The 25,701-nt window shown below is 54.7% G+C and overlaps 2 protein-coding genes across 2 annotated transcripts in view; both read right to left on the bottom strand.

Annotated features, from left to right (window-relative positions):
• Positions 1-11,273, bottom strand: part of LOC122380839 (ankyrin repeat domain-containing protein 6-like) — a 66,376-nt gene extending 55,103 nt beyond the window's left edge. Inside the window, exon 1 of the mRNA XM_043364337.1 lies at positions 11,030-11,273. The gene's annotated coding sequence lies outside the window, so the exon portion shown is untranslated. The remainder of the gene's footprint in view (positions 1-11,029) is intronic.
• An 11,368-nt stretch (positions 11,274-22,641) lies between these two features.
• LOC122380864 (ubiquitin carboxyl-terminal hydrolase 16-like) lies at positions 22,642-25,173 on the bottom strand. Its single transcript, XM_043364390.1, has one exon. It carries the CDS (start codon positions 25,171-25,173, stop codon positions 22,642-22,644), a length of 2,532 nt encoding a protein of 843 aa, XP_043220325.1.
• Between the last annotated feature and the right edge of the window lie 528 nt (positions 25,174-25,701).

The following is a 25,701-nucleotide window of genomic DNA, read 5'->3' as shown; positions in this document are numbered from 1 at the left end:
CACACACGGTACTCCGCCGCGGTGCCCGGCAGCCGGGGACGCCGGCAGTCTGTCAGCCATCTGCCGGCCTCTGACCGCGCCGGCGCCGCCGGACATCGATCGTCATCGCCGCCACCGGCGTCACCGGCGTCACCGGCGTCATCGGTCGCCATCCATCGTCCGGCCAGAGTGCGGCGTCATCGCGTCCAGCGGCAGCCGCTCGGCGACGGCAGCCAGTTCCGCCCGTGTTCTGGTCGTGTTCCGACGGAGTTCCGCTCGTGTTCTCGCCGAGTCTTCGCCAAGTTAGCTGGATGGAGTTTCTCGTGTTTTGGCCGTGCTCGGTCCTGGTAGAGTTCTGGCCCCGTCCCTCTCCTCGTGCGTGTCATCTCCCGTGATTAAGAAAAACAAGTATAGGCAGAACCCATAGAATTCTATGGGTTCTGCCTATACTTGTTTTTCTTTTTCTCATCTGTCGTACCTACCGACTCTGTTGGCTGGCTCTGCCACCATCTGTCTTTTCGTCAGATTCTTCTGCTTCCATCGCCATGTCATGTCTTATAGCTCCGACGTTGCTACTTTGGGATCAAGCAGCGAGCGGAATCGTCTTCTATTATAGAAGTTGACACTCACACCGACGACAACCCGACTACACATAACTCCAATCGCTTCAGACTATCGAATTCATGTCCTTCAGATGCAGGGTATGTTGCACATCATTCCCATTATCTAAAAATACACACCGCGTTGTAATGTTTCCATAATCTGGCTCCTTTCAGCACCATGTGGTTGACATATCAATTTTACCAATCCGGAATCGTCATTCCAGCCTGACCACAATACAAAGTACTTCCTCGTAGGGACGCCGTCTAATCCGCCCGGCTCAACGGACGTGGCCGAGACTCGGTCTCCGGCGCGGCGGTGACCTCCGATTTGTTCCCCTAACGAGCGGGGCGCTCCGACCAAACTCTGGGGACGGTCCGGTCGTCGTCCCTGTCCCCGGGTCCGTCTGCCGGCCGAGTGACGGTTCCACCGGCTGAGTGACGGCTGCTGATCGGCCCGGTGCACCCACCGGCGCGGCGGCCACCAGAACCGGTCTGTCGACCGACCGACCGCGGCCCGCGGAGAGCCACAATTAACTGGCGGCCGCGCCCGACCCGGACGGCTCCAGCGCATCGCACCGCGCTCCACTGGCTGATTGGAGAGGAATATTATCGAAGGGCCAGCATCCCCCGGCCCTGACGTGTCCGGACCACCGCGACCGGAAGGACCTAGGCCCCTTCGTGGAGGGCTTCAGTGCCAACGACCGGCACCCCGAGCGTACATACCAGGGAGTTTGCATTGTGGGGCTACACTGGGGAGGGAAGGCCCGACACCCTGGCGTGTTTCAGTACAACGGCCCTGGATTTATAGATGTAGTAAGGCGCGGCTACAGCGTATTTGAAGCGGTCTGATACCGCTCAGCCGCCGCCTCGTGGGCCACTCCAGCGCTCGGTAATCCACGTTTAGGGCGTCTGGCGTGCCGGGAGCGGATTAGTGGCGATCACCGACGCCCGCGCCGGCCGGCTGGCGCGGTGTTGTGGCTGCGCCTCCCACCAGCCTCCCGGGTCGGCGGGCTCACCTCCCGCCGCCCTTGGCAGCGGTACTGGAGGCGGCGGCCGACACCCAGAGCAGTGCGCGGCCGGCCACTGGGGTACCGTGCCCCGCACCTGCGCCGCTCCAGTTCCCCGGGCCGCCGGACGGGGACGGCACGTGTTCCGCCGGGGGCGCCGCGGCGCAGCCGGCCGGCCGGCGGCTGGCCGCGGGGAGCCCTCATCAGTATGCACGCGGGCCGCTCGTCAGATGGAGTCTGCAGAGCAGAGAGGCCAGTCTGCGCCGCGTATCGTCCCGGCTTCACGCACGGCGGAGAAAAAGGCGAGCCTCCGCCGCTTGCCGTCTCCGCGGCCGCCCAAAAACCGCACCCACGCTGCGCCCGGACGGTCCGGCGGCTTCGGTCGCGCACGCGAGCTCCGAGGAATGGAGCGCGAGCCACGGCCTCAGGCTGTGCGGCGGCCACTGCAGTGGCGCTGGGGCGGACACACGGACACACAGCGCTGTCCTGTGGCACTGGCCGCGATCGTTCCACCGAAGGTTGTCTCTGAATCTGGCTGCCCCTGTGTTAACGCATATCTGTTTGTCCTCTGGAGTTGTGCCTGTCTTCGTAGCTGTGACCATGTGACTAAGCCGCCCTCCAGGTCGCTCTCCTTCGGCCCGCTTAGCTGTGATGGTCGGACAGAGGACCAGTCCTCCCTGCCCAGTGTCCCGAGGGGGACGGCCGGCGGACCGAGGCGAGACACATTCCGCGGTGCCGTGTTTCCGCGCCGCCGCGCCGCCGCCCCGTCAGTATTTCCATGTCATGAATGAAATTAAACGCGTCCTGCGTGCGGCTGGCACGTCGTCCCCGGTCACCATGGCAACCACACCCGTGTCAACAATACAGCTTCTCACCGAGAGCGGTGTCAAGATGGGACAGATAGGCCCTGAGCGCTGACCTTGGTCTCTCGGAGTCAGCCTTATTTATCGCGGGACGTTCAACTGACACCGGGCTGACATATTCAGGGTGTCTGTAATGGAGCGAGGAGCACCACAGGCGCCACTTTATACAAATGTGTGTTAGGTCGCCATTTAGGCTAACAAATGTGTAGGAAAAAGTAAGATTATGTAAACAACCTTAGTGACAACCACCACCCAATGGCCCTTCCTGCTGGACAAAGGTTTATTGCTGCAGCCCAAGCTTGCCGTTTCAATGCTCAGGCTGGCTTTGGTCTTACACTCGGTGTTATCGTCCACTGACAACCGTACACTGGAAGGCTTATCCCGCCGATACTCAACAGTGCAACACTAAACATAGACATCACTAAGAGAGTGCCGCTGCACCAATGGCGTCTCCCCATTGATGGCGCGACTAATGCATTTCGGTCATTAGTGCTGCACTCACCGCTGGGTTGGCGGCGGGACGGTCGAAGCCGGTGAGTGTACTGAGTACCTATCCCTGGGATCGGAGCGTGCCGCGATCCCTCTCCCTCCCCTCCCAGTTCCCACTCGTATAGTTGCACAATGGTGCACCGGTGCCCGTGATGACGTCACGGAGGACAGTCGACAGGGCAGCTGATCCCCCCGTCACGGACAGAGGCCATTCTTATAAAGAAAAAGGACGGAGGGACGGAAGGAAAAAAAAGAACTCAATGAATTAAACGATTCCGTCCTTTTTGGTTATCATAAAGGTTCCGTCCCTCTACCCCTCCCCCTTCGTTGTTTTGCTAGGATGCGTTTTTCGTCTAAATGATCAAGAGCTTTAGTAAATGAAACAGGAATTATTTCCTGCAATATTTTCTTATAAATTTCGTCACAAAGAATGCAATAAGACTAAGAAAATACTGTGTGATCGCTATATGGGTATAATAAAATGAGAACCTGCAATTATTTGGGATCACATTTGAATTTTTATGGGACCGGGGACTGTTGTCTGCTACGATACATAGCCTTGGCCAGAGGCCTTGGCTACGATCAAGAATAATATAGATAGGCGAAGTATGTAATATGTTGTAGTCTTTCCTGCTAGGCTGAAACCCACCAAAGATTGTTTTTGCGTATAAATGTGGTAATGCCTATGTCTTACTCAGTGATAGGATGTCTAATAAGCGGTAAGGGAACAACGCAGACACCCTGAGTTAGCGTGGCGGCTCGGGACAAGCGGTAGAGATAAAAGAGGAGGGGATACTGATAAGGCATCTTTCGCTCAAGGGGACGACGCGGCGCGCGGCGAACGCGCGCGGCGGCTCGGGATGAAAGGGAGGGAGAGAGGGAAGGAGTAGGTAGAGAGAGAGAGAGAGAGACGGGGGGCGCAGGTGTTGTTTTGACGAACTGACGCTAAAGAGGGGGGAGGGGGAGCGGGGGAAGAAATGGCCTGTGGATCTTCTCTGTGTGGGGACAGCGAGGACAGTCCAGCGAGAGCGCTTGAGCGTGGTGGAGTGTATACGAATTTCTCTGCGTGCAAACAAGAACTTTAAGTGCTAACGAGAAGTTGTAGTGCCACGTGACTCAGACCTCCAACCGTGATACCAGTCGAGGCGCCAGAGGACACAGGACACAGGCCAGGTGAGGGTGGAGCTACTGGGAGGCAGTTGCAAACAGTAAACACCTACCACTTACTGGATATTGCATCTCAAGGTGTCCAATCCTGCCTGTTAATGTGTATGCCCGATAAACAACGATAGCTGCAGAACGATAAGGTGGCGGTCTATAGGTACTTGGTCTGCATGTGAAATTGACTAATTTTCGTGTGAAATAACTCCCGACCAATGTCATACAGTTCACATATCGATTAGCACGCAGCCTGAAACACATTTCGCACAAGTTGCTCTCGCAACTAGCTAAATATCGTATCAATGCCGTAAAAAAGCGCTGCTGAAGAGCAGCGCTATTTCTGATGCGTTATTTTTCACGAACAACGCAAAGTCTTACGTCACCAGAGGCGTCTTTGTCTCTTTATGATACGGAAACGCGTCCTTTTGGGTGGGGGTAGCGTCAATCTGGCTTCGTTCTTTTAACGGGTTCCGTCTTTCGTCTTCGTCCTTTTATGATAACCAAATTCCGTCTAATCTCAGAAATGACGGAGCGTCCCTCCGTTCTTTTCTTTATAAGAATGGCCACAGGGCGGTCAGAGGGACGGCGTAGAGGGACGGCGCAGTCGCGGCGCGTCGCGCCAGGTGGCGAGGGCGATCCGGTGGATGGGGAGGATCACCATTCACCAGGAATCTTTAGTCTCCAGTCAGCACCCCCGGGCTGAACACTGAACAGTCAGCAGTCTCGGCAGTCAGCGGCCCGCCGCCGCCGCTGAGGTCAGCGCAGTGCCACCGCTGAGGTTAGCGCAGTGCCACAGTGGTCCGATCAGACGCCGCTGACGGCCGACGCCGCCACCGCGCCGCCATCGCCGCGCTCAGCCGCTAATGACCGGCTCTTAGCAGCGGCGCGGCGCAGAGTGCCGCCGAGGCGGGCCGCATCTGGTGGCCCCGCCGCCACAGCCGCCGACACGCTGCGCCAGCTGACGCTCGGCGGCTCCTCCGAGCGCGTCTCAGTGACGTGGCTATACGGCCGGACCAGGAGGGCGCATCCTCCGCCGAGCGAACAGCGCCAAAATTGCCGCAACATCGCCGTAATTACCGCACATCATAATTACAGTTTTCAATTTGAAGGTGACTGGAGCTGAGCTAATTCGGGGTGGCGGCGGGCGCGTCCCGTTGGCTGACGGACTCTGGCCGTTGATTGGTGGGTGCTGACTGCTGGCTCTGAGTGGGGTGGCTAGGACAGACACCTGCCAGCGACGCCGGCCGCCGATCGGGACGCGCGCGGCACCGGCGACTTTCTCCGGCGGCCGGCACTGCTGAGACGGGACGACCGCTGCTGGGACTAATGGGACTGCCGGGACGCCCTTCTGGTGCTGGGACTGCTGCTGGTACTCCCGGCACTGCTGCAGGACACCCGGTTGGCAGCCGCTGAGCCGCTGTTCTCCTGTCGACCAGACAGCTGTCCCGCGGCGAGGGCGACTCCTCTCAGTGGGTGTCATTTTTCCGTCAGCTCGTGCGACATTGGCCAGCAGGTGGTCCATGAGAATGTACTGAATGACCCCATTGTGCATCAGAAATATGTCCTTGGGTACCCGATTGTTGTTAATGCATTCAATGCCTGGTTGTTTGTCGATGTGGCGCCGATTTCACCTGTAACACACGGATTAAGGCTCCGATAAGCAGCCGACCAATCTGTACTGACGCGCTAATAACGGATCAAATACGATCTGCAGCGCCCGCACATGACAAATTCCGTGCAGCCGATAAGTGGCAGCATTGTGGCCAAACCTGTGCAGAAGTCCTGCATATTTCAATCAGCGACATGGTGCTGCGGCTGTCACCGCGGCTAGCGTGCCGGGCCACCCGGCTAGGTGGTCGGCGACCGACAGTTCGAACCAGTCGCCAGTCGCCCGGACACAATGACAATCGCGGACCAGACACCCGCCGCCCATGGACCAGCATTGAGCAGACGTCCCTGGCGACCGACAGCTCCAGATCCGGCGTCCCCCGCCCATGACACTATGACAGCCCTGACCAGTCACCAGACGTCGACCGGCCCATGACAGTTGCCAACTGGACGTCACCAGGCAAGGAAAGTCCCTGATCGGACGTCCCCACGCTGCATATAGACAGCCTAACTGATCTGAGGATGGTGCTACCATTAATAGTGATGGTGCCTGGCCGTTTCACCATACTGAGCTGTGTCACCAATTGTGTCACCAGCCGTGTCACCAGCCTGGTCACCAGCCGTGCTGTGCCCGCAGTACCGCCCACAGTCCGGTGCCGGCCGGCGGCCCCACGGGACGCCCCACTCCCTGACCTCCCTGTCGTCGAGACACGCCCGTTTGGACACGGGCCTTTTTACGGCGACGGGCCGCTGCTCGGAGAGGAGAGCCGACCTGCCGCTCGCCTCGGACGGCCATTGTGACCGGCCGGATTGGCGGCGAGGGCCGGCGGCGGGCGGCCGGACCACCCAGTCGGCCGGGCGGGGGCGGCGGCGGCGGCGGCGGCGGCGGCTGCCGGGAGGGGTGAGCCGACCGACCCGGAGTGGAGCGCCCGCCGGCCGTCGCATTGTCACCGCGCCGATAGAGATCGTGCGCGGACCGCTCGCTGCGGCGGCAACTGGGGCTCGTTTGTTCGGACCGATCTCGGATCGGGCGGCCTGTCGACAGGATATTGTGGAGTGAGTATACGGCCGTGGGGTACCGCTGAGTCCCGCCCACAAGGTGGCCAGTGTAGATCAGCTGAACCGCTTTCATGAGCTCTATTGTGACTGAAGGAAGTTTTTCCAATCTTACAGTAAGCAATGTCATGTCCTCTCCTGGAACTGTCCTTTTCTTCACGCCGCCATCAGAAAATCAGCGCGGAATCTGGATGACCAGTCCTTTCGGCTGCACGCGCTGCAGTCCGAGTCTGATCAGTCCGAGTCAGTGCAGCCACCCTGGGTCGGTGCCGCTGGCCGACGGAGCTGTTACAGCCGTTCCCGGAAATCACTCAGCATCCTCCTCCTTCTTCTCAGCCTCCTCTGAGAGCTCGGCTAGAGCCCCGAGAGGCTGCTGTCAGCAGGTGCTGCGTATGGGGCCGATGGCAGCCGCAGATAGGCGCGCTGCGAGGAACCGGTCGGCATTGACCGACACTTAGTGCCTCTCTGATGGCGGCCAGATCGAATAACAAGGGCGCCTTGATGTGTCCGAGAAGACCTCATCTCACCATTATTGAGTGCATATAATTTACTACCGGCTGCCGACCATACTTAGCGATAATTGGACCATTCCAGATGAAATAAGATGTTAATTGAACGTACAAGTTAGCGCTGCAAAACCTCCCAACGAGGAGCCGAAAATAAATAAATTTCTTGTCGCTTTTCCAAATGTATCTTGAAGATTAGGCGTCTACTGTTTCGTAGGGATCACCAAAAGAGTCTATCGCCCCACCCATGTATCCATTGCGGTAGCTCAGGGGGAAGCTGCGAATACCATCGGGCATCTCCGGTTCGGTGATCTCCCTCGGCCTCGCTGGGACAGCGTGTGGAGGATATCATCTCTGTGGACCCCATCCGTGCAGTGTCCCAGCGGCTTCCTAACGAGCTCTGCGGGGCCCCTTTTCAGCACCCGTGTAAGCCCCGCGAGGACACAGGTGTGGTCCCGGCACTCGTGCAGCCTCGCTCGGCGGGCCCACTGGGACGGACAAAGCCACACCGCCGGCGCTCCCGACCCAGCCCGCCGCGCCGTCCAGCGGCCGTCCCGCGGGATCCACTGTCCAGGGTGGCCGTCCCGCGGGACCCACTGTCCAGGGTGGCCGTCCCACGGGACCCACTGTCCAGGGTGGCCGTCCCGCGGGGCCCACTGTCCAGGGTGGCCGTCCCGCGGGACCCACTGTCCAGGGTGGCCTTCCCGCGTGACCCACTGTCCAGGGTGGCCGTCCCGCGGGGCCCACTGTCCAGGGTGGCCGTCCCGCGGGACCCGCTGTCCAGGGTGTCCGTCCCGCGGGACCCACTGTCCAGGGTGGCCTTCCCGCGGGACCCGCTGTCCAGGGTGTCCGTCCCGCGGGACCCCCTCTCCAGGGTGGCCGTCCCGCGGGACTCGCTGTCCAGGGTGGTCGTCCCGCGGGACCCGGGGCGGACCCGTGTCGGACACCGAGCCCGGCCGGATCCCGGCGAGTGCGGAGGCGCGGCCGCTGCCTGAACATGTCCAAAATGCAGGGCATTAGTGCTGATGGCACACAGTGATAACCCGCTTTGCAGCCGCCTTCAACCGAGCAGAATGAAATATAACTGGGGTAGCAGGAAATTATAGCTCGGGTAACAGTTAATCGTGATTTTAATTCTGGTTCGGGGACATGTCCGGTAGGCTGACAGCAGTCATGGGAAAACATGACACCACAGTCGGACGGGCTGTCCGTCTCCGTGGGAGTGAATGTCGCCTTGTATGTGCAGGTGCTGAGCTGACATCTGTCTGTATTCTGCTGCAAGCATCAGCGCTGAGCTTATACGGATGCACCGCACGACGGCAGAGTGACGCCAACATGCATGCCGAATCCGCTACGTCTGTGTGCAGACACTAACACTCTAAAGCACCATTGTTGCTCAAAGATCAACACCGAGCCGCGATCAGGCCAGATTCCCTGCAGTTGTCGGTGATGAGCGGGCCAGGTTCTGGATGTGCGAGGGTCGCTGCCTCATACAGTCGCGGTCACACTCCGTTACCTGCAGCAGTGTAGCCTCCACTGCTCCGCTACCGCTATCGTGCGCTGCCCCCAGGTGCGAGTTTCCTCAGGTGCCCGCAGCGGCGACCGCCCTCTGACAGCCGCAGCCTCTGACCGTAACCATCCTCCGCCGGCCGCCGTCCTCAGTCTCCATCCCATGCCATCAGATCAGCGCCCGCTGCTGCTCCCGTGGGGGCCGGTGTGTCTGAGCTCACTGCCAGCCCGTTCAGCCCGCCCACCCCACCCCGCCGTCCGCGTGGCTCGTCTCGCCCCAACCTGCCTATACGTACCCTTCCCCCTCCACTCCCTGCACAGTTCGGCCACATACCCCACCCCCACCACGGTCCTCCCAGACTACCCCACTCTCGGCACGGCCGCCTTCCCGCCGGCCGGTCAGCGCCGAGAGCGGACGACAAAAACCACCATCCCGGCGCGGCGCCACGGCCGGCCGGCGTCCACGCGCTGAAAAATGGCCCGCTCGGCCGGCCGGCCAGTTTCGGTGCGGGTAATTTATTCACCTGGGAACCGCCGACGGCGCAGAGACGCGCTGTCGCTAGCGACGCAGATGGAGGCGCGACGGAGTGGGTGTGCGTGGGGGAGAGGGGAGCGGGGCGCAGACGGCACGGGGACGGCCGGGGGTGCGCCGGCACAGCCCGGTCGGCCGCGACCGGTCGGAGCTGCAGAGACTCGCTCCGAACCGCCGTGCGCCGGGCCAGCCGAGTCGGATTAGCGATTCGGTGATAAGCCCCCATTAGTTTGTCACACAAAAAGCCGATGTTCGTGGACCATAGTGTCCACGTCAGGGTTCGGAAGCAGTGTTTTTTCATTCCCAGGGACGCGCTGTTTAGTGAAGGTCATCCGCCGGGTGACCCATCTCGCCCGGCCGGCTGAGTCAGTGCCCTCCCGGATAGCTGTTCCCTCGGAACTCGGCCGGGTCGAGGGAACCGCCGAGCGGGCCTTCTCACGCCCCGGTGACGGCGGCTCAACAGACAGCGCGCCGCACCGCCAGCCCAAACTGGAGCAGCACAGCGGCACAGAGGATCGCACAGCGGCACAGAGGCCCAGCACAGCGGCACAGAGGACCAGCACAGCGGCACCGAGGATCAGCATAGCGGCACAGAGGCCCAGCAAAGCGACACAGAGGCCCAGCACAGCGGCACAGAGGCCCAGCACAGCGGCACCGAGGATCAGCACAGCGGCACAGAGGCCCAGCACAGCGGCACAGAGGCCCAGCACAGCGGCACAGAGGCCCAGCACAGCGGCACAGAGGACCAGCACAGCGGCACAGAGGATGAGCACAGCTGCTGTGAGCCGTTGTGGTGCCGCTGCGCAATAACAACACCACGGCACGGCACTGCTCACAGACCTGGGTGTATCTAGAGCTCACAACAAAACAACGCAGTGCAAGTAGGTAAGTACCAGCACACTGCGCAGTACTGTGCCCGACACTCGTATCCATATTTCGCTCTCCTAGCGTTCGATATCAATGGACACACGAATTTTGGTTTGCAGGCAGGTGGTTGTGTGCAGTATTTGTGAGCGCCGCACGGTTGTGAGCACCTGCGGCGAGCCTCACCTTCTCGGCAAGCTCACCGGCCGGTCCCTTCGTGAGCTCACCGGCAGTTCTGTGCCGGAGCACACCCGGCCAGCCTCGGAGCACACTGGCCGTTCTGTGCCGGAGCACACCGTGCCAGCCTCGGAGCCGACCTGGCGCGGTCGGCCGACCCGCCCCGACCAACACGGGACGGTCAGCCGGCCTCCCCACGCCGCGAGGCGTCCAACGGAGCCGGGATGTTGCTGTGCATCAGAGGAGGCACAACAGGAGACATGCTTCTTTCGTAACATCCCTTCAGATAGAAATGGCGACATTTGGTGAAAATAAGATATAAGGTAATGCTCATTTCAGTGTTTCTCTGCTCATGGCGCTTGCCGTTTTGTCCATGGAACTTGCAGGCTGCACCCATGGCCGCCGGAGGAAGTAAAAACGGGAAAAGTCGACAGGAAAGGTCACCAGAAAAGCTCTTAGCTCAATGAGATGAGGGTGTTGATCACAGATACTGCAGCCACTCCCGGGAAACTTCAACGTAGGGAAAGGCATGTAAGTGCAAAGTAACAGTTTTAAAATGATCTTTTCACTCCCGTGTAAGCTGTGTGCCCGAATTCACCATGAATCAGGACTATTCCAAATGCAGCCACTATCGCCTAGGGCCCAGCAAAGCTTACTGAGCCTCGGTGTAACCCACCTGTACGGGATCCGTGCTTGGTTTGTTCTCTGCTCACGCTCGCGATTCAGTCGCGCACTCGCGCACGGCTGGTCACCGTTGGACCGTCACCGCACCGTTCGCCGACACTCCGCGTGTCACCGATCACAGCTGGCTCGTCACCGCACTCTGTTCACTGCTGGCCGCCGCACGGCCCGGCCCCTCGCGGCTCTCACTCTGAGTCACACGGCTGCGCTCCTCGCCCGCTCGCGGCACACGCCGGAATGACTCGGCGAGGAGGCCAGCTCACGGCGAGGCGAGGCGACTGGAGGTGCGCCCGGCCGGCTAGAACCGGCCCGGCGCCGCCGCTGCACTCAGCACTACCCGCGGCTCCGACTGGCGGCACGAGCAGCGGGACGCCGCCCGGACGGCCCGACCACCGCCGGCACACTCAGTATTGATGGCACTGCACGCTGCAGAGCGACAATAGTGACGCCTTTCATATCTCCGGCGGCGAACGAGGTCCGTTTGTCGTGCGCAGCGCGCGCCGGCCGGCCGCCGGCACGGGGCCACGCGGCACGACGCCCGCGCACAATCTGATCAGTCATAAAATGTTTATGGCCAGAAGTAGCGGCGGTCGACGGTTTTTGATGCGACCTCCCCAATGAGCCCGTCACCCTGAACGGCCACACCGAGAGGGGCAGGCGGCAGCGACACTGACGCTCCCGTAACTGCGCTGGGGTGGGCCCAACTGGAACCGGGGTCGAGGGACCACACTCCAGCTCATTTTTGGCTTTGATGATTTAGAGTAAAAGTGCTCCAGATAAATCGAAATAAATATCAACTTATTTGATTAAAGTACGCCTTACTAATATGATGTTGTATGCTTCGAGGTGTCACAGTGTGAAAATATAAGCATTGTGAAAAATATGTGAAAATAGCGTATTACTGTAAAAATGTGTTGTGATTAAGTGTTTTTACATTATAGTCCTTGTGCGAAGGATGATAGGGAAAAAGAACTTAAGTTTACGGTCATGGAAGCAGCTACTAAGTAAAATATTGTTTCATGATTATATTAGTCTGGCGCATTCTGAAGATGCAAATAAAGAGCCAAATCCAACTCTTCGATACGAAGAAGCTATCTAAATAAAACGCTACATTTAATAAGGCTCACCCCAATTAATGGAGACTGCAACAGTATGCATAATAGCATCACCGGCAGTCGAGAACTGCAACAGTGCACAAGAAAGGAACACGGGAACTGCAACTGCGCACACAGTGGTGGCACCAATCACGTGTGGCGCCAGTACACGGAAGGCGGCAGCACGCCTCGGACAGGTGCCGTCACCATATTTTGTTGAGAACCGTACTTCTGCACTCTTAGGAAACGCATCAGGCCAATGCACGCACTACGCACTACGCAGATCGGTCAGACACTTGTTATGCTCCCAGACCCTTGTTACGCTCCCAGACCTATAGATTACTTGTGTGGGTCATCGGAAAAACAGACCTCTCTTCGAAAGAAGTGGCGCATTTTCCCAGTTTTTTTTTCTTAGTTGACTAAAGATCTCAACCATCAGTAAAATTAAGTATAAGACTCAAATATTGACAAGTAACCCAATATTCAAATTCATTTCCTGACTAGCGTCAAAACTATACTTTAAAAAAAGCATCAGTCACATTTCACACGTGCACGAACAAATTAAGAACAAAACTACGGGGGCATTTACAAGGGACGGTAACAGGCATCATTCCTTTCAAGCCTGATAAAAAGGGACCATATGTGATGCCTTGAAATGCGTCAAAGACATTCAAAAGCTCATACTCGTAAGTTCTATTAAAAGTCGAGAGTTTTTATGTCATTGTTTCACAGTGATGGAAAAATGATGTCACCAGAGGTTGCCTAATCTCAAATTTTATAACTAACCGGCTAAGATCCAGCCGGAAAACGACACCCGGCAAAGGACGCTGAAGCTCGCAAAGTAGGTACCAGAGTTAGAAGCGTATGAATAAGCAGCTGATCGAGAACCAGTAAAAACGATCAAGTGATGCGACAGTGCGGCTGCACAGCTCGTGTCGTACTGCTGTTTGATCAGGACCGGCGGCGGCAGGCGTGAATACAGGAGGCTCAGTCAGTGAAAAGTCACAGTGCTCAAGGGTGGGAGACATGTCTTAATCTGCCAGAGGCATTACACTCCAGTGAGATAAGCCGCCATCAGATCTTAAGAGATCATCTTCAGCGAAGGCCATCAGCCGATGAAAGAAACTCTCCGGGCGCTCATCGTCCTTTCTTCCTACAGTTTTCTGCAAAGTATGGCATCCTCTTTGAGCTTAGGTCAACGGTTTAGCCTTCTGAAGTCGTTGAGTCTTATGATAACTTGATTTAGCTGTTTTTCTTTAAAGGTAGTGTGCCACCTTCGAGTGATTTCCCATTTTATTTTTCCTAGGATAAGAAGCTTCTGTTTTTACCTAAAATCGCAAAAAAAAAATCAAAAATGGGCCTAAAATAGTGCTTTTTTCGCCTAAAAGTTTATCGGTTTTTCGATATGTATAACAACTGTAGTGGGCTGACCTGCAAACAGGCGTCGGCAACAATCACGAATGCGGCGCACATGTGACAATAAGCAAAGGTCATTATAGAGTTACGACGTACGGGAATGAGTTATCAGCTGTCTAATCGTAGACAACACAATGTCGAATTTAAACTGTAAGCCTGTATTGGTATTGTTTCTTTAATTTGGATGTCAAACATTAATTTATGGTTTGAAATATTATTTTATGTAAAATAATTGATATGAAACAGCCGTCTCTAAAGTTATGACCCCATCTCACCACATGAAAGTGGCAGAAATGACAATGATCAGCTGACGCATTTTTCTTGGCCGAAGTCAGAGCGCGCGGCCCGACGCACCACCACCGCACCACAAAGTATGAGCAGAAGCCGCGCCCAAAGCCAGGGCCCCGGTAACGTGAGGTAGCCGAGTCGGGGCAGCGTGCGCTGACCCAAGCCGGGATCGCGGCTTTGGGCGCGGTCTACCGCATCCCCGCGGGCAGCCCCGGGCTGCGAGTTTCCTAAGTGTGGAACTATTCAGGCCGTCGCCCGTTCGAGTGACGTCATCACTCGGCGCTGGCGGCTAGGTGCATGGATTGGCGGGTCCTTAAGTTGGCGAAGAGGCGGAGCCAGTTATCCTGCGTAAATATTTAGTCAGTCTTAGTTTTAGCGAGTTCCCTAGTTAGAGAAAGAGTAACTTGCTCTACGTGAATATATAACCGGTGTTATTTCAGTTATCGTTCGTGCATTCGCCCACCTTGGAAGCATATTGATATCTCCTACGAGGTGCTTGTGTTTTGACAGCGGGGTTTGTGCACTGCGTTTCGCTTCAGCATTGAGCAAATGTCTTCAGTAGGTATTACGGCTGGTGATTCTGCCTATCGGCGTTGAATGATGTTTGACACCAATAGGATCCAACCCCGATCCAAATCCTATTGACACCAATAGGATTTCAGTGTGTGCATTTATTGTTCATAGTGGTGTGAAATGTGGTTGGGGTACGACCGACAACCCGTCGGGGCGAATTTCGCACTGGGGTACTCAATAATTTGAAGAATTTAAGACGTTTCCATGAGTTTTGAAGGTATGGATAAGTTCTAAAAATCCGGTTCTCCTTATCTGGGCCATTAACTCCATACGGTCCAGGAAAGCTGGCACACTACCTTTAACTGATAACGTTTTGTAGCCAGAAAATAATGGTTTTACTATGATTGCATTTCTCTTGACGAGACGCTACTATTGGAAAGCAGGCGATCCGTCTCCTTCTTTGGCGGAATGCATGCTGATCGCCCGGGCCGGCTCATCGTCTATATTTTATAGTAAGCTTTATAGGAAGCCATATAGTTTGTTGTTTGCTTTGATCATAAGAATTATTTGCAAAAAAAAAAGAAGATGACCTTCAGTGACGTCTTATGATTTCAGTCAGCCCTTTCACCAATCATTTATGAATATAGGGTGTTAAAAAACATTGCTTTTTTAAACATCTCCCGTTTCCTAACTATATATGTGACCTAACATCGTTCACATACATCGTTCAAATTTTCCAGATTGAATGCCATTAATTATCATGACATGGTATGTGGCAGAATTAAAGTTCCTAGACGGAACGTTTTTGACACCAGAACAAAAACTATAAAAAAAAAACATTTTTACAATTATAAATGGTACGTCACAGTCTCATGACGATACTGGTAAGACTCGGGCTTCTTAGGTACGTACTTGTTGCACCCAGCAACATGCTCATCAATAGTTTTCTGCAGCTTTTGCCTCCTAGGGATCAAAAACACCATGCAAAACAGAAAACGGCAAACATGTTTGAATACTTTCGTTCGCATGTTTGTAAAAAAAAAACTTACAGGGGCTGAAGTTCTCCCAGTCTGTGCGCGGCAGGGGCGGATCCAGGAAAACCCCAAGGGGAGGGTCATGAATCGAAGTGGTGCCCCTACCTACCTATACCCAAAATTAAAAACTCAACGGATTTCGTTCACTTCATTTTGGTGGTGCCCCCATTTTCAGTTTTATTTTTATTTTTTATTTTTAGTCAGTATCTTAACTCTTAGCCACAACCACATTTACCAATTGTAAGCAGGTATATATGAATGTGCTATGTGTATATATGTTGTGGACGCTGAGTAGTGAGTACTTACCAGGAACGTTATCAGGCAAGCAAATCGTTGTCAGTCCGACGAACTTGACCCTGGCGTCTAAAGGGTCTGTCCTTGACACTTCAGGCTTGTCAGGGGCACCAAAGTCCTTCCAGGGACACCACAAACCTGTCAGGGGCACCTACGGCCTTGTAGGGGCACCACAGGCCCGCCAGGGGCACCACAGGCCTGCCAGGAAGCAGGGGTACCACAGGTCTAGCAAGTATACACGACAGGCCTGTCAGGGGCACAACGGGCCTGTTGGGCCCATGAGCACCCCTAGGGGCAGGGGCACAACAGTCCTTCCAGGGGCACCGCAGGCCTGTGAGGGGCACCAGCGGCCTAGTAGGGGCACCATTCAACACAGGCCTGCCAGGGGCACCACAGACCTGCCAGGGGCACCAGAGGCCTGCCAGGAGCACCACCGACCTCGCAGGGGTAACTTGGGCCTGTCAGGGCCCAGGGGCACCACGGGCCTGTCGAGAGGCACTTCAGGCTTTTCAGGGGCACCATAGTCCTCTCAGGGCGCAGGGGTAGCAGGGGCACTACAGGCCTAGCAAGGGCACCACTGGTCTATCAGGGGCACCACGAGCCTGTCATAGCCAGGCATCTCAGGCTTGTCAAGGCCCAGGGGCACCACAGGTCTGTGAGGGGCACCAGCGACCTAGCAGGGGCACCAGTCAACACAGGTCTGCCAGGGGCGCCACAGACCTGCCAGGGGGCACCACAGACCTGCCAGGGGCACCAGAGGTCTGCCAGGGGCACCACCGGCCTCGCAGGGGCACCTTGGGCCTGTCAGGGGCACCACGGGCCTGCCGAGGGGCACTTCAGACTTTTCAGGGGCACCAGTCCTCTCCGGGCGCAGGGGCACCAGAGGCCTGCCAGGGGCACCAGCGGCCTAGCAAGGGCACCAGAGGCCTGCCAGGGGCACCACAGGCCTAACAAGGGCACCACGGGCCTGTCAGGGGCACCTCAGGCTTGTCAGGGCCCAGGGACACCACAGTCCTTCCAAGGGCACCGCAAGCCTGTCAGGGGCACCAGAGTCCTGCCAGGGGCACCACAGGCCTAGCAAGGGCACCACTGGCCTGTCAGGGGCACCTCAGGCTTGTCAGGGCCCAGGGGCACCAGGCCCGTGGTGTCCCTGCTAGGCCTGTGGTGCCCCTGGCGGTCCTGTGGTGCCCCTGTCAGGACTGTGATACCCCTGATAGGCCGGTGGTGCCTCTGGCAGGTCTTTGGGCCCCCGGGCCTCAAGGGGGGGGCCATGACCCATGTGACCCCCCCCCCCCTTGGATCCGCCACTGGTGCGCGGGCCGTAAAATATCCACTGTATATCGATGCCTTAGCCTTTGGGTTAGTTTTGTTTAGTAAATGGTTTTCTAAAAACACTATCAATGATATGCAGTACTTTGTTTGTGTGTTTTACATTGGTTTAGTCGGTTTATGGACGCATTTCGATTGTTAAATCTTCATCAGCATGACATAATCACAAAGAAAACAAGCGCTATATCTTGTTTGCTTTATGATTATATCATGCTGATGAAGATTTAACAATCGACACGCGTCCATGTTCTATTTTTTCCGTGTTTCTCTACTTGTCTCTATCAATATACAATAGTCGGTTTATGCTCTATTTCTATTCAATAAATTAACAAGTCAAGTTCCTATCTAATAGTGACAGTGAAACTTCAAAGCTGACACAGTTGAAGTGTCTAGTGACTTTTTACAGCGCTTATTTTCAGTTCCTGCTGAGGCTCAGCTCTGGTTTCGGACGCTGACGGGACAGTTACAGTCCACAGAGGTCTACCCACCGCCCGATATGTGACGACTGTTTTCAGACCGTGAGAACACACGATGTGCAACATGGCCGGGCGCAGTTTTACCGGCTGTGCTACAACAATGGGCGACACCGACTGGCGCCTAACGGAGCCGCCTCTGGGGTGACTGCGCCTTACAGCACCAACATCGCACCGCAAACACCGCGACGGCCATTGTGTCCGGGGCTCTCCGTAAGGATGGGCTCATGTCTTCCACTGGTCTGATTTCATAATACTACACACAAACATTCCGGGTTTTTGTGTGACCGGCAGGAGGTGTACTGCCACGTAAATAACGGACATGTATTGCAACAGAATTCGCCAGAAACTGTGTCAATATATTCCTGCCCGGGGCCGGGATGATTCAATAAATGTCACCGAGGTTTTTTAGCGAAAACTCCGAGGGCCGTTAGGCTCGAGGTGATTTTGCCAAAAAAGCGAGGTGACATTTATTGAATTCCCGGCCTTAGGGCTGGAAGGTGTTTCCCATACCTGCCAAAAAGCTCACAACTATATGATAGTGACGTCAGCAGCGGTGTGGTTCAACATGTTTAACCACACCCCTTGAACCACACGGCTTGTAATATTAAAGCATGGCATTAAACTTTGAAAAGTGTGGCACAGTGCACGTGCCGTTTAAATGCCTGGATGTCTCGATTTAATCATGCAATGTAGCAGGTATGGGAAAGTTAAAAGATGCATCTCTGGTGGCGCAAACATCTTGCTCGTCTTACACGTCATCCAATCTGTCGCAGGCATATTGTTGTACGTTTGTCTATGTCAATAGTAGAAGCCGTTTTCACGACAGCCATCTGGTACACATTTGGTGCACATCTGGTGCAGATTAGGTGCAGATTTGGTCAAATTAGGTTCAGTGTGTCTCTTAGTAGCTATCATCTAGGGTTGCACTAATGGGGTTGGGAACTCGATTTTTGAAGAATGTGTAGAAATGATCAGACTATTTTTGCAGAATTTATGGTGCATAGAGTTTCCTCATAAAATCATCATGCTGAGAGAAATGGGGGAAGACAGATAGAAAACATATTTTTTTAAAGTTCTTGAAAAAGACGCTCTTGATGCTGTTACGTCACATGTCACCTTCTGCGGTTGACAAATAATGGCGCATCTGGCGCACCACCGATTACATGTTATTTCTATGTGTGAAAGAGGTTGGTTGTTTCACTCTGCCATTCGCGCTGTTTTTAGCTTTAAATTATGCTAAAGCATTCACGAATGAATGGTTCAGTGTCAAAAATTGATGCGTCTGCCGTGTACTGCTCCCATTTAACATTGAGCGCGTGGTAAACATTTTGTGAACCTCGAATTTTCAAATGAAAAACATTATGAATCGGAAGATGCTGAAGGGCAAAAGCCTTTCCAATACGCATTTGGCCTAATTTATAATTAAAATTTTAACATTTCTCTAATCTTATTAATCATTGCTTTGTATTTTCATAAAAATAAATTAAGGCGTTGAGAACCGAGGTAATTTCTATCTACCGTGCCTTAACTTACCAGCAACAGCAACCTATCTACGCCCTACGGTGGCAAGCGAGACTGTGAAAGAAGCGTAAGATGGATTCTAAACAATTATTTTGTGATATACTGAAGGGCAAAGTGCAGAGAAAAGCGTACAAGTCCTGTTTTGTGCCAGGCTGTTGCAGTAGCACTTATGAAACTCCGAAAACGATCTTCGTTTATATCCCGAACAACATCACCCTGAGGAGATGATCGTCTGCAATAGCAAGAAGAGCTGATGCAAGTACTTTGAAATCCACTATCAAGTCGGTGATATTGTTGCAATGATCACTGTGAGGTGAGATATTTTGTGCAAGGGCTGAGTGTAATGCCCAGGAGATGACCTCCATTCGCCCCCTGACCGGTCAGGGTTATAAAATTTGAGTGGATGGCGGTCCGTTTGGGGTTCAGATGTCAATAGGGTTGGGACCTATCTGCATGCTCTGTATGTTTGGGTAAAATAAGAAAGCTCAGAATTTTTAATGATTTAATTTAAAATCAATTTGTTAAAAAAATGCCTAGTTAGCTCAAAAATTGATTAATTGTGACTGAAAACAACTTGCTTCTGATTGGTCGGGCTAATCATGACGTCACATGTAGGTATATAGCTGTCTGTATATTTGGCGCAGTTGAGGCATACATTTTCTATGTATTTCCCTATGGTAAATCGGAGTGATTGGTCGTTTATTCAGTGTCTCTTTGTTTTGCGCTGGTATTGCGTGGCTAAGAAGTTTTATCAAGAATGACATATACTAAAATGTTCCTTTAATAGTGGAGCTTCAATATCTGTGAGTTTTATTGGCAAGCGAAAACTGATTTCGCTGTTATTTTATCTGGAAATTACTCATTTTCTAGGTCAATATTCAAAATATTTTCCGGGAACAAGTTGGCACTTCTCTTGATTTTTGCACTCAAATCGCGTGCGATTCAACTGTATTGGAACCATATTGGAACTTGCAAAGAAGCTTGGTGATTAATTAACTGCGTTGTTATGGCACTGTTTGCAAAGCATGGATAACGAAACTGCCAAAGACTTACATAGCAATGCCTCAAGTAATACGCATGAGGGACATAATTCAGAGTCCGATCGAGAAGAATCGGTGCAAATGCTACGAGGACCAGGCAGCTCTGATACGATGGCTAGTCGCCTCACTCCATTAGACCAGCTGATTCCTGACAGCACCGACTCAGATGCAAAGATGGAGCTCATCTTCCAAGCCAGAAACCAGTTCTTTGATGGAAGATGTGATACTGCCTCTGTCTCTGCTTTGTTGGCCACTTTGGACGGGGCGGAGCTCCGCTCCTTGCGTGAGCGGCTATTCGCCTGTCATCCAGAAATAGTTGGCCTTCGTTTGCTGGCCGTTCCCTGATTAGGTGCAATACGGGGAGCTGTAATCAGGGAAGTAACTTTCCATATGAAAGGGGTGCAGGTGCACCCCCGTCCCCCATCCACTAGAAGTGCACCCCCATAGGCTAAGCGGCGCCCCACACGCCGTCCCACACCGATTAGCTCTAGAGCAGATGGCGAGGGTGATTTCCCGGCTACATGCCATCTCGGCGTCGTGATGCTTGTGGGCTTGGAAAATGTCCAGAGGGTAGTGTAGGAGTAGGGTTGAGCTCAATAAGGTCCTTACATTTGAAAGGTTTGAACAACCCGCAATCAGCACAACATACCACAAGTTAAATAAAAAACTACCAAACTCCGCCCAACTAATATTAATAAACATAAAACATTACAGCCAAACTAATGGTCTAAATAAAAATATATCTCAAATCCTAACAGTTCTCGCGGGTGATGGCTCCATGAGTTGCTATTATCCAAAACAGATGCAAATAAACATGTTTGTATGTGATATGTATGTATGATTGTTTTAAAAACGTTGCAGCGGCGCTGGGAACTGCAGTCTTAGATCTGGGTATGTTTAGCATCTGCAACTCTTCATATACACATTAACCCTCGCATGTGTGCGGCGTTTGCCAGCTTCTAATGTGTAGGGGGGGGGGGAGGGTCGGTTGGACCCCCCTTGCCGTTTGGCCCCTGATTGAGCTAGAGCTTCGCGGAAAAAAAACGAGCGTGTTGCCCGTGACGAGAGGAAGCCGATGATACCCAATTTTAAGGTCCTAGGTCATTGGTTGACCTTCCAGGTCAGGTCAATGACCCAAAGTCGGGAAAATCGGGACCTATTAGAAAGTCGTAACTGTAAAGTGTGGCGGCTAAGGGGTTTTTCGGGGTGCTGATCACGAATATCGTGTTAGTTTTGATCACAGATGATGTCTTTAAGCATTTAGACCAGGTCGGGTCAGGTCAGGTCAGGTCAACCTCAACCAGTAGGGGTTGTGACGGGTATTCGTAGTACGTGTCAACCGCCTCTGACAGCTTCGTAACATGTTACGAAGGCACCAAAACTACTTCGTAAATGTTCAAATGGTTGCTAAATTCGAATTCAGCTCCAAAAACTAGCATAGAGACATGTAAAACTCGAAAAACTGAACCGAGGTCACCCGAGGTCACCAAAGGTCAATGACCTGACCTGACCTTCAGGTGACCTTGACACCCATTCTAATGCATGGGAGCAACATCAAATCACATGTTTGCACGTTTAAAACCACGAAAAGCTTGCAAACGCGCGGCTAATGCGAGCCGACATACGCGGAATCGCGATTCCGGCCAAACATGGTCTCGGAAAAGAGGTCACAGGTCAAAGGTCATTAGGGTCAGGGTCATGAAATTTTTAGGGTAGGTGTAAAATTGATTAGTGAGAGGGTACTGAAAGTTTCGTCGCGATCGGCCGCTTTTTACGCGAGTTATTCGCGAAAAACCATGGGGGGGTCCATCCGACCCAATTCTTTAAGAATTGTGACAGATTATCTTATCTGTAATGATCCAGGTGCCATTTACTGACAGGGACACCGGAGAGGGTTATCTGAGGGCGAATTCATGTGAGGTGATATCTACCATACATCAATGCTCACAATACTTACAATATTGACAATGCTTACAATACTGTTACAATACTTACGATGAGACCAGCAAGCACTCTGCCGTTACAGTTCTAACTTCTGTTTCGAAAACCGACGTTACACACATTCTCTGCCAGCATAACATGTATTGTTTGACAGCAACAAAATACAATGGGGTTGGGAACTCGATTTTTGAAGAATGTATAGAAATGATCAGACTATTTTTGCAGAATTTATGGTGCATACAGTTTCCTCATAAAAGCATTATGCTGAGAGAAATGGGGGAAGACAGATAGAAAACATATTTTTTAAAGTTCTTGAAAAAGACGCTCTTGATGCTGTTACGTCACATGTCACCTTCTGCGGTTGACAAATAATGGCGCATCTGGCGCACCACCGATTACATGTTATTTCTATGTGTGAAAGAGGTTGTTTGTTTCACTCTGCCATTCGCGCTGTTTTTAGCTTTAAATTATGCTAAAGCATTCACGAATGAAAGGTTCAGTGTCAAAAATGATGATTATATTTATTAGCATATAAACACACATTAAAGCAAATTCAAAAACTTGACCTTTCCAAAATCACACCTCGGTCAGACTGAGGGACACGATTCGCGCGCCGTCACAGCCCCGTGCACAGAGCACCATCCCAAGCTACCGCAGTCGCTTACACAATTCGCTCGTAGAACAACATGTAAGCTTGCGCCTTGAGCACCTTGTCCAGAGTCACCTCTGTGACGTGCGTGTCACTCACGTAAAACCACCGCCCGGCCTCCGGCTGCGGCTCCGGCTCCGTCTCGGGCTCCGGGGCGGGCTGTTTTTGATCCGTCTGTGACTCCTGTGGCGCGGCGGCGGGGTCCTCGCCCTCCCCGTCATCCCGGCCCTCCTCTGCGGGACTGACCGGGGACGGTCCGTCCGTGGTCTCCGGTCGGGTCTGCTCGGCGCGCTGCCTTGCCCGCTCACACGCCACGGCGAACGCGTCGGTGACGAGTGTGGTGAGTCGCGCAGGGTTGACGGTGAGCTGGTCGTGACGGCGGCGCACGCGCACGTAGGCTGTGTAGTGGCCGCTGGTCAGTCGACCGCTGTGCTCAACGACACCAAACAGCGAGTAGAGCACCCGCCGCTGGCCGGCCCGCATCTGAGGCAGGTCCTGGCTGATGGAGGAACAGAAGGGGGCCAGATCGAGCCGCTCGCCGAACTGCACGTGCCGGTTTACCTTCCGCAGGCTGAAGCTGCACACCTCGAACCGCTTCAGGTGGATGGTCAGCACCGGCGGCGGACTGTAGATGAGCAGCTGCTTGCTGGCGTTGCTGTATACTGTGCCGAGTTTTTTCTCAGCTGCTTTTTCAGCCGCCGTGAGCCGTTTGTTGCGCAGCTCGGTGCAGTTGTCGCAACCGAACTTGTTGTTGCCGGTGAGCAGCTCGGGCGCCGTGTACTGGTTAAGGCAGGTGAGCAGGCTGCACTCGCCGGCGGCCGCCTGGTAGCGCGGCGCCAGGGTGGTCAGAGCTCGACTGAGCCACTCACAGCGGCTCAGCGGCGGCGGCGGGCCGTCCGAGGGATTGGCCGCCGGTGAGGGGGTCCCCGCCCTTTCGGCCGGGGCAGACTCGGTTGGCGCGCAGGTCCCGCCGTTCGGCGCAGACTGGAGTTCACCGCCGTCCGCCAACCCTGCCGTTGAGCTCTGGCCGTTCGCCACTGCCTCCGTCGGCACACCGCCCGGCACCTCACCGGGTGACGGCGACTGGCCCTCCCGCGGGGCCTCCTCGGCTGCCCTTCTGCAGTGACCGTTCGGAGCGCCCAGACTGTTCTCACGCGCCTCCACTGCCTCTCCGCAGTTCTCCGCCGGCACAGAGCTCTGCTTCTCCCCCACCTGGTCCGCTCCCGCTGTCTCCGGCGCACCGTTCGGGGCTTTGTCAGCACTCTCCCCGACCAGTGGCACCAGCCCGGCCGGCGCCGCGTCCGACTCCATCGGTGACGACGGCCGGCCGTTCACCGTCAGCGGGCCCGGCTCGTCCCCACACGAGTCCGCAGCGGCCGCGGCGCCGGCGCGGTCCACTATCAGCGCGCTGAGCCGCTCCGAGAGCTCCTCCGCGGCCAGGTCGGCCGGCAGGTCGGGGCTGACCGAGGCAGGCGGCTCGTCAGCCGGCGGGTCGGGGCTGACCGAGGCGGGCGGCTCGTCAGCCGGCGGGTCCGGACTGACTGAGGCCTGCGGTTCGTTCAGCTCGTCTTCCGTCGATTCCCCGCTGACCGAGGCCGGCGGCGGGTCGAGCTCCGACAGCGGGCTGAAGATGATATATTCGGCGGCGGGCAGCGAGAGGTCGAGGAAGGGCTCCATGCGGTGTGTGCAGGCCATGCAGGCCTGACACACCACCAGGCTGACCAGCTGGCCGCTGAAGATGGAGTCGATGGTCGTATGCGATACCTGGCGGCCCAGCGCCTTGGCACGCGCCTTCATGTCGTCGGGTACTTCCTTGGGGTCGGCCTTGGCCGGCAGCCCCAGACCGAGCAGGATCTGCTTCTGGTGCCGCCGGAGATCCTCAAGCCGCGCCTGCTCCATGAGCGCTCGCAGCAGCTCGTGTGCGTCCTGCTGGTCGCAGCCCACAAACTGGGGCACCTTCAGGGCGATCTTTCTGAGCAGATGACTGGGGGAGACGGTGGAGCCGGTGCCCGTGATGTGCATCTTCTTGAGAAAGTCGCACAGCGAGGCGGTGATGGGCCCGCCCTCCGGCAGCACCAGCTTCATTGTCTCCCCGTTAGCGCTGGCTGTGACCTTTCGCCCGGAGCGGCTGCTGATGTCTAGGTAGTGCGTCAGGTAGTGGCACTGGCTCAGACACTGCAGCACCGAGTTCAGGTAACACGAGTTGCCCAGGTTGATCAGACCCTTGACCTTCGGATGTGACTCGTTATCACAGTCCGCTTGAGCCTGTTTCTCCTTAGCGGAGGCGCCCTTGGAAGACTTGGGAGGCGGAGTGTCCTCCTTGGATGGCGTGGCCCCGGGACGTAGAGTTCCCTGCTTTTTCTTGACAAACTGCACAGCTTCGTGAAGTTTCTTATTACTCTTCAGTGACACTTTCTCGTTACATGTGAAACACCAGACGCCCCAGTCGGCGGCGGCGTTGACGGCCAGCGTGTGCGAGTCGGAGCGCGGGGTGTTAAAGTGCTGCGTGGCGTGCCTCGCGCAACCCTGGTGGCCGCACTGCATGCACAGCCAGACGCCGTGCGGCAGCTGCACTTCCGACGGCACCGACTGCTCCTCCCCATCCGCGGGTGCCGTGCACGGGGTCGGCACCTCGTGTCAAAAATTGATGCGTCTGCCGTGTACTGTGCACATTTAACATTGAGCGCGTGGTAAACATTTTGTGAACCTCGAATTTTCTAATGAAAAACATGATGAATCGGAAGATGCTGAAGGTGGCTGAAGGGCAAAAGCCTTTCCAATACGCATTTGGCCTAATTTACAATTAAAATTTTAACATTTCTCTAATCTTATTAATGATTGCTTTGTTCTTTTTCATAAAAATAAATTAAGGCGTTGAGAACCGAGGTAATTTCTACCTACCGTGCCTTAACTTACCAGCAACAGCAACCTATCTACGTCCTACGGTGGCAAGGGAGACTGTGAAAGAAGCGTAAGATGGATTCTAAACAATAATTTTGTGATATACTGAAGGGCAAAGTGCAGAGAAAAGCGTACAAGTCCTGTTTTGTGCCAGGCTGTTGCAGTAGCACT

The sequence above is a fragment of the Amphibalanus amphitrite genome, unplaced genomic scaffold (assembly GCF_019059575.1).
Source record: "Amphibalanus amphitrite isolate SeventyFive unplaced genomic scaffold, NRLGWU_Aamphi_draft 000108F_arrow, whole genome shotgun sequence".
Lineage (NCBI taxonomy): Eukaryota > Metazoa > Arthropoda > Thecostraca > Balanomorpha > Balanidae > Amphibalanus > Amphibalanus amphitrite.
The sequence above is the reverse complement of the archived record's forward strand: the minus strand, read 5'-3'. Positions and strand labels throughout refer to the sequence as shown.

Bases quoted from the DNA above. Each gene is read 5' to 3' on its own strand.
- LOC122380864 (XM_043364390.1), bottom strand. From the start codon at position 25,173: ATGCAGTGCGGCCACCAGGGTTGCGCGAGGCACGCCACGCAGCACTTT.